The sequence below is a fragment of the Neolamprologus multifasciatus genome, chromosome 4, assembly GCF_963576455.1.
Source record: "Neolamprologus multifasciatus chromosome 4, fNeoMul1.2, whole genome shotgun sequence".
Lineage (NCBI taxonomy): Eukaryota > Metazoa > Chordata > Actinopteri > Cichliformes > Cichlidae > Neolamprologus > Neolamprologus multifasciatus.
This window is the reverse complement of record NC_140442.1, coordinates 13,024,020-13,039,187: the sequence shown is the minus strand read 5'-3', so window position 1 is coordinate 13,039,187 and position 15,168 is coordinate 13,024,020. Positions and strand designations below refer to the sequence as shown.

The 15,168-nt window shown below is 43.1% G+C and overlaps 1 protein-coding gene across 6 annotated transcripts in view; it reads left to right on the top strand.

Moving 5' to 3' along the window:
* LOC146519970 (serine/threonine-protein kinase LMTK1-like) overlaps nt 1-15,168 on the top strand; it is a 30,798-nt gene that overhangs the window by 13,045 nt on the left and 2,585 nt on the right. For 4 of the 6 annotated variants that reach the window (XM_085158323.1, XM_085158322.1, XM_085158324.1 and 1 more), the window contains 11 exons: nt 3,533-3,674; nt 8,178-8,257; nt 8,599-8,717; nt 8,811-8,898; nt 9,035-9,168; nt 9,870-9,954; nt 10,039-10,160; nt 10,349-10,498; nt 11,171-14,462; nt 14,551-14,731; nt 14,821-15,024. In XM_085158323.1, the coding sequence (XP_085014449.1) occupies nt 3,533-3,674; nt 8,178-8,257; nt 8,599-8,717; nt 8,811-8,898; nt 9,035-9,168; nt 9,870-9,954; nt 10,039-10,160; nt 10,349-10,498; nt 11,171-14,462; nt 14,551-14,731; nt 14,821-15,024 (4,597 nt within the window). Of the gene's footprint in view, nt 1-3,532; nt 3,675-7,615; nt 7,732-8,177; nt 8,258-8,598; nt 8,718-8,810; nt 8,899-9,034; nt 9,169-9,869; nt 9,955-10,038; nt 10,161-10,348; nt 10,499-11,170; nt 14,463-14,550; nt 14,732-14,820; nt 15,025-15,168 lie in introns of those variants that run through there. The other 2 variants (XM_085158326.1, XM_085158325.1) reach the window with 2 other exon arrangements.

Genomic DNA, 15,168 nt, shown 5'->3' with positions numbered 1-15,168 from the left:
CAGTAAAACTTTGTGGAGACTCTTCAGCCAGGGGTTTGCGGGATCTTGTCAAAATTGATGCTGTTCCGAACACAAAGATTTTGATCCAGCATGCAATGCTGTCTAGAAAGCATTCGATTGGCAGCAGCTTTGTTTTCCAGCATGTCAGTTACGTACTACCCATGCAGTAAAAGCATACCTGGGTAGAAAAACACCCAGTGGAACGCTACCCATCATGCAACACAAGGCAGCCAGAGCCTAAAGGATAGCTTTGAATGTCCTTCAAGAAGCCTGTATTCTCTGCATTATTGTAGGGTCTTTGCCTTACAATGTAAAGCCCCTTGAGGCAACTGTTGTGATATGGTGCTATATAATACCACTGAATTGAATGGAATTTTTCCTGAAAAAAACTGTGATGACGAATAAAAATGGTCCTAACAATTATTGACTTCCAAGCTTGTTAGAATTTATACAAACTGTGTTTTTGCCTAACATCTATGTTGGCATGTGTGTAAACAAATTATTGTTCCTGTTTCCCTTTTTCCTCAACAAAAAAAGGGTTCTGTACTGATTTAATTAATTGAAGTGAATGTCTCTCTCTATCTGCATCAGTAAAGCACACCTTAAGTGTTTTAGTCATGCTAATGACTATTGTCTGATTGTATAAAAGTGGAAGACTTACCAATTCCACACTGGCACACATTGTCTGTGTGTTGCCTTTGGCTGCCAGCATGACTCAGTCATGCTGTGTCAAACATCAGCGCTGAACTGAGCAGCTGATGAGGGCTAACAGTGACTGACACAGGCAGGGGGCATATGGAAAGAAGGAGAGAGGGAGGAGTAACTCTCGAGTCGCTGCCGTGCCTGCTTCTTGCCATTACTAGTTTCTTATGAGCATGCTGTTTGTTTTATGGAAGAAGTGTTGCAATATGTTTTCATTTTGTCTATGTATATTTGTCTGTAACTGTTTTTAGCTAGGGAATGCATACATTACAGCCCTGACTGGACAACAGTGTCTTTATTTGTAATTACTTGAGCAAATTCAATTACAGTATTCAAATGGGAGGATGAAACCTGTGTTCGACATTGTTGTTGTTGATTAGATAGCTGTAGAAAGCAGAGGACAGTGCAGGAGCGGGGATTAGAGCTGAGCTGCTTGTTCCTTGTGTATGTACTATATGTGATGAGAATCAATGGCAACTGCCTCTAGTAGGTACGTGCTGCAGGGACAACAGTGTCACTAATGAGCACTGCACAGAGAGGTACCTTTAACAACTGCAGAACTTTTCCTATTAGTGGATAAGTGTGTGTGTGTTTGTGTGTGTGGCAGTCTGTCTCTCCCATGCCAGATCGCCTCAGCCTCATTATGTGAAAACGTAGTTTAATAACCAGCAGGAACAGCGGAAGCCTCAGTCTGTGTCTACTTTTCACTGGCCCTAACGACACAAAGATGGCTTAAGCTGCTAAAACACCATCATACAATAGTTGATTTGTTTTTCTTGACAAAGCAAAGCTTCGTCTTTCAGCCGGGTTGATAAACCAGTATAGAACTATTGATTCCTGCAGGGATATTGTCTTCCAGCACCATGTCATCAGAGTTCAGGATGGAAATAGGGCTACTAAACAGCCGTCCTAACGAGTCAGTGTCTTGCACAAGGACATGACAGACACTGCATATGAAGACAAGCCAAGTTCTTGTTAAGGGAGATGTATTTCGATTTTAGAGCGCAGATGTTTTCAAATATTTATCCCTGTTTCTTAGGTTAACACCAGGTATCACATCATGATTAAGCGGTCCCCCTGTCTGTCCCCCTCAACAGCTCGCTTGTAAGGTGTGCAGTGTTGTGGGACTGCAGAGCTGCACTGTTGCACCGTCCAAAAAGCTTTATTATTCCTCTTCATCGCAGTGTTCTTACTGGTGCATGTAGTGCGAGGCTGGGTATTAAGTGGTTTCTAAACTGAAGGCTCTCTGGGGAGCTGTGCAATGCTGACTCACAGCCAGGTGCTCGCTTTCACACTTCACTCTGAGGAGAGTGGCAGATGGTTCTGCTCAATGAGAAAGACACACACACACACACACACACATTCCTATGTACATATTAGTGTTTTATAACACATGTTGAATAACACACACACACACACACAGCCATTCAAATATTCAACCTGCAGCTTAATATCATCCTTTCTAATTTCTTCCAGCTCTCTCTTTACTGTTTCTTTACATCAGTGGTTATTAACCTTTCAGAGGTTGCTGTTAGGCTGAAACTGCTGGAGACAAAGCTCTGAACAATAAATTAATGGAACACACGTGAGACTCTTGCTTTAATCAGTTATTTTTACATATCCTGATGAAACCAATTTTTTCCTATTATATATATTAGATTACAGTTTTTCTACTTTACTGTTTATTTACTGTAGTTTGTTTGTTTGTTCTTTTCGCTCAGTATTTTTAGCAATTGTATCAATAATGGTGGTCCTTGTTTGTAAATTACCAAACAATAAATTCTACCTATTGGGTGAATGAACACAGTGCATATTTTGAAACTATATGCATGCAGCAGAAGGTGAGGAGAGGGAACTACATGTAAATGGCAGAGCAGGATTTGTCATTTGCAAGTGCTAAGTGTTCCTACTGGCCAGTAAAAGACAAGTAGTCCATAGAGATCTGTCTCTTGGTTTAATATCAGCAGTATTTATACATACATTTTGGGAGAGAGCATGGACAAGCTACAGCAGCTGAAGTGCAAGGACACTGCAGCAGACCAGAGAGTCCATTTTTAGGATGAAGTATAAGTGGCAGAGTGGAAGATATGGGATATGTTGTATAGCAAATGGAAAAAGAGGATCATCATCTTCCATGAGTTTTGCCTCTTGGAGGAGGGGATTAGCATTTTGTTTGTTTGCTTGTTTTTTATAGCTGATTATATGCTCTTCCTTTTCCTCCTAATGTGCTACAGTGGCTCAGTGTACACTGTGTGAATAGCTTTTTTGTGTGTAGTGTGCAACACAGACTGCGTCGCATAAAACTGTGCAGACGGAAACACCAGGAAAAACTGAGATCATTCAGACACTGTAGTGGCAGATGTAATCGCACAGTTTAAATCTCACAGCTATCAGAACACAGTTGTTTCCCATGAGGCCTTTTAGTGCAAATCCTGATGTAATTTTCAAAGTTAAATCTATTAGAACAAGTCTCTATGAGATAAAATGTACTCAACAACAAAGTTTCTTTCTCTGTGAATAAAAAACAAAACAAAACCTGAAAATAAGAATTATGTTTCTGATGTTCAGCTGTGTAAGAAAGTAAATACACTGGAGGGAGGAAATAAAGACAGGCTTTGTGTATACAGTTTGAATAGTGGCATGCATTTATGTGTTCCCCCACAGCGTCCCACACAATGCACCCTACAATGTACATGACTAATGTATATGGGTAGGTGGAAGTGCCTCAGTGCATTTGAATGTCTTCACAGTTGAACCATTGTCTCCCACTATTTCAGTGGAAGGACGACTGTGAGTGGATGACTAATCCCAGCATGTTTCTTTGCGCCAGGAGTTTGAAAACACAGAGGGAGAGGAGTACCAGGCAGATCTCTCCGCCCTGGCCTCGCCTTCCTCCCAGAATGGCCCCGAGGTTTACATCCTGCCACTCACGGAGGTCTCCCTGCCTGTCTCCAAACAACCTGGCAGATCCAGTAAGAAACTGCACAACAGCATACACAAATAACACTTCTAGGTGATGTATTGGAGTATTTGAACTATGAACTTGGGTTTGCTTGGTGTGTTTTTTTTCAGTCCTCTTGACCTCCATTACTTCTTTTAAGCCATTCTAAGAGATGTAACAAAGGCTACATTTCTCAAGTGGATTATGGAACATGTCACTGGTTTTATTCATGTAGAATATATAAACTGAGCAAATTCTGCCAAGCTCAGTTGGCCTTCTTCATTTTGAGTCTTTTATTTGTTTCTTCTCCCTTACCCTGTGTCTCAGTAAAAGATCAATATCTAACTACTGTGCAACATATATAGAAATTGACCTGCTGCATAATTTCGCAAATGTAAAAAAGGGATCTGACCTAACCCCATTGTATGAGACTGCTACAGCAGTCTTTTCAACCCTCATCCTGCCAACATATTTAACATACATGGACTGATGCGACAAACAAACAAAGATGAAAAAACCCCAACAAAAAACAAAAACCCTGCAATTTACTCCAAGAGGCAAATATAATAGCAAAATAATGATAATATCACACCTTATTGCTACTCAAAGCATTATTAGTTATATAAACAGTCGCTGCCCAGAGCTCATAACCATACGAGAATGTAGGAACTTACACTGACCATTAAACTGACAGATTCACTTACATGCTCAGTGTCTGCAAAGATTTCACCTATCTATCTGTCAGTCTCCTCCTTCACTCTCCCTTCATTCGTGTACAAACACTAAGATACCTTAAACTGCTGCACTTGGGGCAGCCGCTTGTTCTGAAGTGGAGTGGGCATTCCACCCTTTTCCAGCTGAGAACTATGGCCTTAGACTTGGAGCTTCTAATTCTCATCCCAGCCATTTCACACTTGGCTGCAAACAGGCCAAGAACGAACTCAAAGGTGATGGCTCAATGAAGCCAGCAAAACCACATCATTTGCGAAAAACAGAAACGAGATCCCGAGACCACTGAACCTGACACCCTCCACCCCCCGGCTGCACCCAGAAATTCTGTCCATGAACAGAATCGACCAGCACCCACTGAAGCAAGTCTGACTTATTGCTGGAAATGTAAACCGACTCTAACTGCAGTTGAACAGAGACTGGAACTAGCAAAAAACAAACACAAAATCCAGGCAGTTACACTGTAGCACCCAATTAGCCTCATGCTTTGCTCAGGGCATGTTGGCATGTGACAGGGGAAGCAAACAGTTTCTGCTTTCAGCAGCAAAGGTAACACCTTTTAGATTGTCCAGCCTAGCATTTGACAGTCACATCAGCAGATGGAGTTTTGCCCAGGGGGGGGTCGTTGCTGCTCAGATTGAGGCTTGCAATGCAACAGTATCAGCCCTCCTTTTCATATGTGGCAGGACCAGGGCATCTATCTGTCTCAGGTAGACATGTAGACAGTGATGTCTCCAATGTTTTGATAAGTTTCTGTCTGGCAATGACATCTGAGTTTTTCTTCTTTAAAATCACTGCTAGAGTGCCTCCGCCTCTGTGAAAACTGTGTGATACTCCCATTTGGGACTCACGGCAAACATTGACTAAATAAATAGTTCTATTTTTTTTAAAAAACTGCTTAGGTGTAATTGGGGTCTCCTGAGACCCCAGAACATATGTATTTTTTAAAAGCACTAATTAAAGCAAAAAAGGAAAACAGGGACGTGGAATCATTAGGAACAAATTGCCTAAAAAAGTCATGAAAATATGAGAAAAAGTGAGATATGTCAAAAATTACTGCTCTGTGATCTGTATGGAACCCAGGCAATGAGATGAGGGTTAAATCCATTAAATTAAATTCAGTTAAATTCAGCACATGAATGCAGTTTGTTTTTTTCTGTTTTTATCATCTTATTTTAGAACAGTGTTTCATATTATTTTGATATTTTTAGTTGATAATTCTATATTTGTGTTATTTCACGACATTCTACCTCAGACGCGGGATGTTCAAGTGCGCTTTCGCCTTGATGTGACGCGTATATATTTGTCGATCTCAGTGCAAGTCAGATCCTGGGTGCTCAAAGTGCCTCACCCTGTATGACTCACTGGCTGTGCGCGCTGCACTGTGCTCAGCTAGAAGGGAGGTGAGTTGCTGCTCAGCGTCCCAGGATGTAAGCGTCAGCAATGATTGGACAAGGCAGCCTCAGGCTCACAGCCAATCACTATTCTCGCCTCTTTCCCCCATAGCTACTGCTGTATGATTGGTCCAGGTGTTGCAGGGTGAGGAATGGGTAAATGGCGAAAGGCGAGATTGTGAAAAGAGTGATATTGACTCCTTCCAGTGATTCAGAGGGAGAACACTCTATGACTCATTCCTCTTTATAAATAGTTGAACCTTTTGTACTATTGGATTTCCTTTTTTACATGTATATTTCACACAATTAAGCACTGAAGATACACAGAAGGTATATTTCCTTTAAAGTTGATATTTTCGGTTTTTCTGAATAGATGTTTTACATTTGTTGTTACCCATACATAATCAGCAGAAGCTCCTTCACGTGTCATAAACTGCCTACCCTCACACTAGCATGCATGGGGTCATGAATGAGCATGAATCATCCTCACTACTGGTAAGAAAATACCAGTAGTATATTTTATACACCAGGCATGGATGATATTTTCTATATGAACCCATACATCAGTTTGAACACACAGCACAATGTTTGCCTTTAACAATCTGAGAGTTCTTCTTTTCCACTTGTTGCTCTAATTTTTTGTCTAACAGATCATGTCAAACTTTCCGACTCCCTATAGAAGCTCAAAGCTGACTCAAAGTCCATGTTTAAAGTGTTAGCATGTATTTTCAGTTGCATCTTTTCAAGAAATGCCAATAGTAGGACAAGAATGCACACTCACGCTCATAAATTCCACATTTGGAATAATATGACTTCTTAATTTCTCTCTCTCTCTGTCGCTCTGTCGAGCATGGGTAGTAGAGGCTTGGAGGCTGGGGTGGAGAAGTGTTGTTCTGTTATCACTGTGACACAACCTCTGTCCAGCGTTCCAGTGGAGAATGGGCCTTGTGTGCCACTTTTGTGTGTGTGTGTGTGTCTGCAAGTGTGTGTTTGGTGCACTGGGTACCAGGAGACACTGTGAGTGTGTGTGTGTGAGTGAGCGAACCAAACAATGGGCCTGTTTTAAACCGGCTGGGCAGTGGGGGAGCATAAGGCCTGGCTAAAACGTCCATGGAACGCGCAAGCGGAGGACTGGCATTATGAGGAGAATACAGTGAGGGGTCTGTGACAGAATGAGGAAAGACAGGGGAAGGGTGGTGGCATGCACCAGGACCTAAGAGCAGAGAGATAGGGGTGGTGAATGCGTATGACAGAGGTCTTTTTTTGTGGACAGAGCAGTGTTTGTGTCATGTTTGGCTGAGGAATGCTGCTGTCCTGGGTGATAGGGGGGCATTATGGGGGCCTTATGTCACTACTGGGTGTCTTGAAGCTGCACATAGAGGTGGCGTGTCAAACGGCACACAACCAACATACATGACAGTCACATCAGGCGGGAAACATGACCAGAAGATCTTGGTGGCCGGGGCAGAAATCTCATCTCATCTTTTTTTTTTTGTTCAGTAGATCGGACTTAAAGATTGTCTGCTCTTCTGTGTACTGTAGCTGGAAGCCTATATAGGAAGCAGGGATTTCGGCCTTTGCTCGACAGCTGGAGAGCTTTAGATGAGACAGTATGTGTTTTTGTATGTGTCCCAGTTGGAGGATGAGCTCGGTGGAGACGGGGAGAGGCAACGCGGTGAGCTTGTTCAGCTGTGCAAGGGCTCGGAGGGTTAAATCCTGCCGAGGCGCTCACACACACACTGTGACCGTGGGCTCCTTCTCACATACACACAATGAGGCTAAGTTGCCTGGGGCTGGGGCCGGGGCCACGGGCTCTTGGTTCTCACACTCTGAACCAGTACTTCATCTCAGCCTGGGACTCGGACTCAGTCGCTGTGACGGTGCTCAGAGTGGCTGGCCGCTCCGCTGCTCCATCATCATCGTCTTTTCAACATCTTCATACTTAAAATATGAAGATCCATGGAGGTATTTGATTCTGTGCATAAGATGGATGATTTGTAGAATTCTGGTGTTTCTGCAATTTGTGTCGTGACAAAAAAATCCTTTGTTCTTAAAGGACAATTTAATTTATATGGAAAGTAAAACATTTATTTGGCTTCTGGCAAGCTTCTCTTCAGTAAATGTGACATTTTATTTAGGAAATGTATTCTTTTGCTCAGAGAGGTTTCTGTATTTTTGTCTTATCTGTGTTTTCAGTTTTCTTTTTCTCTGCTGTGGAGCTCAGCTTCTTTTTGTTTCTGCAGACAGCATTCTTAACTTTCGATTTTTCTCTTGTTTACCTCGTTCAGTGCGTTGAAAATTGTTCTTGTAAGATTCCTTTTCTCTTAGTCACTTCTGTGATGCTAAAGCCGTCATTTTCTTCCTGTCTGAGAGTAATCTTACTGTATGTCTTTCTTATTGCTTTTTTCCAGTCCAACTGCTGAAATCATCAGACCTTGGACGCCACAGTCTGCTCTATCTGAAGGAGATTGGAAATGGCTGGTTTGGCAAGGTAAAACTTTTATTTAGTTCTGAAAGCATACACTCAGTTAGTTTTTAGATTGTTTTTTTTGCACTAAATATTACTATTTCAATATTCTAGTTTAAACAGCAGCTTCCTTACTATAATAAGTGGTTTTTAAAATGTGTTCTACTCTTATATTGAATTCTTCACTGAGGCTAATTCGATCGGGGAGTTTATTTCACAGGAGAAGAGTTGAAATACACAGCCACATTAGATTCCCTACAATTTACCTTGCTTCCTGGATTGTTTCGCACACTATTTCCATTCCTACTTTATGTTTACTTTGGTTTCTAAATCTACAGTTTATCGATGCTGGCTAAATCTTGCAGGTTCTGCTGGGCGAGGTCAATGCAGGCCTCAGCACCACCCAGGTGGTGGTGAAGGAGCTGAAGGCCAGTGCCAGTGTCCAGGACCAGATGCAATTTCTTGAAGAGGTCCAGCCATACCGGTCAGTTTTATCAAACTTCAGAAACTCCACACGTTTTTATTTTATTACCGGTATGGTCTTTGCACAATCATACCTTCTAAAATTGTCTCACAGGACCCTCCAGCACCCTGCCCTCTTGCAGTGCTTGGCACAATGTACAGAGGTTACTCCTTTTCTGTTGGTCATGGAGTTTTGCCCTATGGTAAGACACATTTTAATGACCAACTTTGTTTGTTCAGTCCTTCATATATATTTTTTAAATTTCTTTGTTTAGTTTTGTTTGCAAAATTAAAGAAAAGTCAGTGTGTCTCATGTTCTCATATTTTTTCCCCTCTTAGGGTGATCTGAAGAGTTACCTCCACAGCTGTCAAGTAGCTGATTCTGAGACACCTGACCCGTTGATCCTCCAGAGAATGGCATGTGACATTGCTTCAGGGCTTCTGCACCTTCACAAAAACAACTTCATCCACAGGTACGTGTGTCAGTCCCGCTCCCTTTACCTTCTGCAATTCGAGAAGAATCTACTTGAATGGTTTGTGCGCCACCTGTTGGTCTCTCCTGGCAACAACATCCTGGTGCTGCCTGAGTAGTTGTCACAAACTCCAGCATCAGTGATTTTGTTGCTGGGGGCGAGCCCCTCTCGCTCTCACTCCACCATCCATGCAGTGGTGGTGGCCATAGCAACCAATTAGTGACTGCCAGGCTGAAAGCTTCCATTGTGGAGGAGGTGAGATTCCGCTTACTGACTTAATTGTGAGTGTGTTTACGCACTTAGGTGATATGTATGTTACTCTAATTGTATAATTCTGTCATTTATCACTGAATTTTAACTGACAACATTACTGTGTTGCAGTAAAATAAGAAGTGCCAACATTCTAGTGCAGGTTAAAAGAAAAATCACCCCAGACTCTTCTAAAGATACTTCAGCTGCAATTTTTTAAACTAGATCAGATCACAAGAGAAACATTTTTTTAAACATGAAAATACCAAAAAGTTAAATTATTAAGGAACATGCTTAGACGGTAACACACACATGGACAGAGAGTTAATTAGGTGAAAACAATAACAGCTACATTGTTGCACATAGTGTGTCTTTCTGAATAAAAGTGGCATTGTTTTATCTCTCTATTTAACAGTTTTTGGGGGGGTTGGTTGTTTTTTTATTTTCAACAGTGACCTGGCCTTGCGAAACTGCCTCCTAACATCAGAAATGTCAGTTAAGATTGGAGACTATGGACTTTCTCACAGTCGGTACAAGGTCAGTCTTTTGAAATATCTGTAATTTTTAAAGACTGCTAGTAATGCTCCTAGTACTCAATATCTCTTTTTTAAAATTCTGTAGGATGACTATTATATAACACAAGACCAGATTTGGGTACCCCTGCGATGGATTGCGCCTGAACTCATAGACGAGGTCCATGGAAACCTGTTGGTTGTTGACCAAACCAAAAGCAGCAACATATGGTGAGTTATGTAAAGGGAGAGAAATGGAAGCTTTTATTGCAGATTATCGAAGCTACAGTTCTAGTTCACACATACTTAAGGCAAGCCATCTGAAGGGTTACCGAATGAGTGGAACAGTTTGTTTGGAAAGTTTTTCTATCCGAAATATGCGAATTGACCAACCTAAAATATTTCTTTGTGTGTTTCAGGTCATTTGGGGTGACTTTGTGGGAGTTGTTTGAGCTGGGAAACCAGCCATATAGACACTATTCTGACAGACAGGTCTTGACATATGCTGTGAAGGAACAGCAGCTTAAACTACCCAAACCCCAGCTCCAGTTCCCCTTGGCTGACCGCTGGTAAGATATCCACACATAACTACACTCAGGAGAACCTACTGTACATACAGTGAATACTGACACTCAGAAAAGACTAGTTAGCTTATACATTAGTGATGCCACACAAAATAGATTCTAGATGCTGGTAAGCCCTCAGTTCAAACTGACCAATGAGTTTCTAACAACCTTTATTTTGATACAAGTCCATTGTAGCAACATTTGTCTTTGCTACCAAGGGCAGATGATCAATACTCTCCCTATTCTTTATGATCCCCTTGGCATCGACCAGATCTGAATCACCTCATTCATCTTTACCTGGGAAGCCTGCCAGATATTGTTTTTTATTTATTTTTTTATTTCAAAATTGCTCCCTAAGGAATTAAACTATTTGGTACAAACACTGAGAAGCCACACAGATGCACAAAGAAAAGCATAAACATCTTCTAACTGTGTCAGCATCTCCACTGCACCTCCTTCATATACTATGCTGTATATGCTCTTGACTAGTGCAGTAAATAAGTGCTAGGTGTTGCTATAAAGTGCTGACTTTGAAGTTCTCCTTATATTACCTTTTTTTTTAAATGTTGCTTCTGAACTTTTCTTCTTTTTTTAACAAAAATATCTTAGGATACCAATAAGTGTTTTCCAGCCTGAAGGTGTGTGTGGTCTTTTCGGTCCCTCTTCTCCGTTCAGGTACGAGGTAATGCAGTTCTGCTGGCTGCAGCCAGAGCTGAGACCCAGCAGTGAGGAAGTACACCTTCTGGTCACATACTTGTGTGCCAAAGGCTCCAGTGAAGCTGAGGAAGACTTTGAGCAACGCTGGAATGCCTTGAGACCCAATTTGCTTGGCAGCACCTCTCACACAGCTACATCCACAGCTCTAGTTCTAACCCCTACAACAGCCTCAGCTGATGCCCCTAATACAGACCAAACTCAAGCAGTGGAGCTGGCCTCCTCTGCTTCATCCTCCTTCCCCCTCTTGGAGCACTTCTCTGACAGCTTCCACTCTGACACAGGTGATGACCTACTGACTGTCACAGAGACCAGCCACGGTCTCAACTTTGAATACAAATGGGAGCAGGCCCGAGCTGAGCAACCCTACTGCTCCTCCTCCACCAGTGGTCCACTGGGCCAAGGGAACCCACATTACCAGGATATCTACTATTCAAGCAAGGGAAGCACCACAGGGGGCTGCAAGACTGATAGCCTTACCTCAAGCATGTCCCCATCCTATTATGAACCCCAACACCCGAGTGTGGTTCCAGTATTGAGCGCCCACAGCCCCTCAGTCAGCAGTGAGTACTACATTCGCATAGAGGAACCAGTAGAGTGTAACATTAACCTGGATGACAGCATTGTGGACTACAGCCCAGGATTAGAAGTCAGTGACAGTAGATTGTTATCTGAGAGTGAAACTTGTTCAACCACAGCACAACCCAGTGCATACTGGTCTACTGCTGATAACATCAAATCCACTGCCTATGACTCTGATTCAAGTCCCACTAGCCAACTAACCAGGGAACCACTGCTCAGACACATATACAGCACCAGCCCCCCACAATTAGGCCACTCCCAAAATTGCCTTTCGTCCAATCTCAATGACTCTGCAGAAAGGCCAGCAGAGTCTAAGGAGCAGTTAGAGAACCCACGCAGTTTATCACAAGCAGTCAGTAGCCCCAGCTTAGGGTTCTGTGATCCCTACCTTGAAGCAAACACAAATCATAGCACAGTTAATGAAAGCTGCCATAATATGGTAGGTCATCTTAGAAAGAGACTATCTATTGTTAACCACATCGGAATTGATGCAGGAACTGCTGACGGCGTGCTTTTGGGTCAACAGAGAAGTGGAGAAATCGAGGATGACCTTTTCTCAGAGGGAGAGGCCACAAACTGGATCTCAAACCATTCTGCAAACAATAACAGCCTGAGCTTTGACACAAGGCAGACAGGCAGTGGAAGTGACAGCTGTCTGGATCTGCAGTATACCGGTCAGTCAAACACAACTGAATTATGGTCTTTAACCAAAGCCACCACCAGAACCTTCCACAGCTCCAGGTCTTGTGGTGCCTCAGAAGGAGGAGGAAGAGGATCTGACTGTAATAGTTGTAGCAAACCAACTGATTTAGGCTCATACATTCACTTATGCCACCAAGAAAAAGAGGAAGATGCCTTTCAAGTTGAAAGGAACGTAACTAAAGATAATGTGCAAAGTACCAATTCTCTCACAGATGCAAGAATAAATACCAGAGATAGAGAGGGTGGAAAATATGAAACGCAATCATTTCTTTATGGAGAGAGAACGTATTCTGAAATGATACCTGAGGCAAGCCACGTAAAATCACCATCCTCTTTTAGGAAGCCTCAGGCTAGTCAAACAGGACAACTGTCAGATAAGCAGAGAAGTAAGATCTGGGAGGGCATTTCGACAGGAGTATCTTTTGATCTGAGCGACAAGAAGCTAAACTATGCAGAGGCACCTGAGAGAAGCAGAACATTAGATAGTGGAGTTGGCGTAAGAGACTCCAGCATATGCCTGGTTGAACTTGGTGACTACAGTGAGGAAGAAGATGACATTACAGATATTACTTCAGGGATCTTTGCAGACTTCAACCTCGACTATGCTGAGATAGAGGAGGAAGAGCTCAGCCCGCAGAAGAAGCCAGAGGCAGCTGGTGACTCTTTAGACACCAACAACCTGTTTTCATCAATGGCAAGCCCCTTAAGCCCTGATCCCTTCAATATCCCAGTCCTGCCCAAATCACTGGATAGCGGCTATGACACAGAGAACAACGAATCTCCAGAGTTTATTTTTAAAGAGCTTGGCGATCCCCTGGGTGGTGAGAGGAGCCCTAGGCTGGGCGGAGAATCCGAGCTTGTTTTGCAGGTGGGTTTAGGACAAGGGGTCTGCACTTCCACAAGCAACTTAGAGGTACAGTTAAAAAGTCTAACTGAGAAGAACCCCTACAGGGACTCAGCCTATTTTTCTGACTATGATGAGAGGAGTCCCCAAGAGGACGGCAGTAAGTTCTTTGCAGGTCCACGTAACTGTCACCCACCTGCTGAGAAACCAAGCCTTTTAGGAAATAATCATGCTGTAGAAAAGAAGTTTGCCAATGGGGAAACTTTAACAAATCTGAGACACATCAAAAGTTGTGCTTTGGTGAATCTCTCAGAGGCTGACAATAGTTCACCCCATTCTCTTCCCACCCCTGGGTTGTCTATGCTGTCACCATTTCCTCCACAGATGGGTGGCTGCCTGACCAAAGAGACCGCCCCGGCAGATGATGATCTTGGGTTGGAGACAGAGCACTCAGAAGACGAACCTTCCACAGAGCTTAACCCCGCCACTGGATCTGAGCCAAATTCCACTGTCCAGGATGCCCAGGAAGAGGGGAGCAGGAGAGAAGACTGCTCCAATTCCCAGTCATTGCATACTGGCTCCACCATAACCAACAATGACAATGACGAGTCCCCCGAAGAAAATGAAAATGGTGATGGCTCCACAGAGGAGGAGGAGCTACCCGAATTCAGTCATGTCAACGAGGAGACAGACGACAGAGGGGACGGTGCGAGAATAAATGAGGAAGAATTTGAGGACATAGATGCAGAGGAATGTGACTCACAAGACAGTTTGTGTGGAGAATCCAATGGTCCTCTTGACCTGTCCACTTCCTCATCATTGCTGGAGCTTTGTGGAGAGGATGTAAGAGCTCCACTGGAGGAGGCAGAGGATGAAGATGACTCGGATGATAGCGATTCTGATGAAGAGCTGAGGACCTACAACATTCAAGATGAAGACAGTGAGGAGAGTGAGGAGGATTTCACCACAGTGCCGGTGGTGGTGAGTGACTGCAGCAGGGCTAGACACCTCCGCAGCCTCCTGAAGATGCCCAGCCTGCTCACCGAATCCTTCTGTGAGGAGTTGGAGAGGAAGAAAAAAGCGGTGTCTTTTTTTGATGATGTCACAGTGTTCCTTTTTGACCAGGTACAATATTTTAATAGGTCAACGTTGGACAAACTGGGGAGATTATTATATTAAATTAAATCACTTAATTGGTTTTTATGCCTTCCAGGAGAGCCCCACAGGAGAGCTGGCCGACTATTCCTTCTCAACAGAAGTAGAGGCCAGTGGAGAGGAAACATCAGAGATGAAAAACTTTGACCAGCAGCCCCAACCTGACCCTGAACTTGAAGCTCAGTCACGTGAATCACCCTGTGTTTCTAAACAAACAGATGGAAACAAATCAGAAGAGGGTGAGGATGCAATATGTTGCAAAGAATAAGCCTCACTTTTTTTCTCACTGCATTTAACAAAGCGATTATGACTTTCTGTGTGCATTCAGGTGGGAACTGCGAATCGGAAGATGACCTGTCCTTTGAGCCCTGTCCATCCTCACCTGTCACCACATTTGAGCCCGCGTTAACACCCACTTCTCTCTCCAACAGTCCCGAGGCACCTAAACCAGCCGCTGTAGCACTTAATCGTTTTATGGTGTCACGATTCTCTATCACACATGTTTGCGACTCCCAGATGAGCTCAGCAAAAGGTAAAAATGCCTTTTAGTCCAACTTGTAGTAGTAAAAGTTTCTCTAAAATTGTGACACTCCACTAAACGTCACCTCAGTTTAAAATACTGATCCTACTTTGTAATGTGGCTATTGAAAGATGGCTTCCATTGTAATGTTGTAAG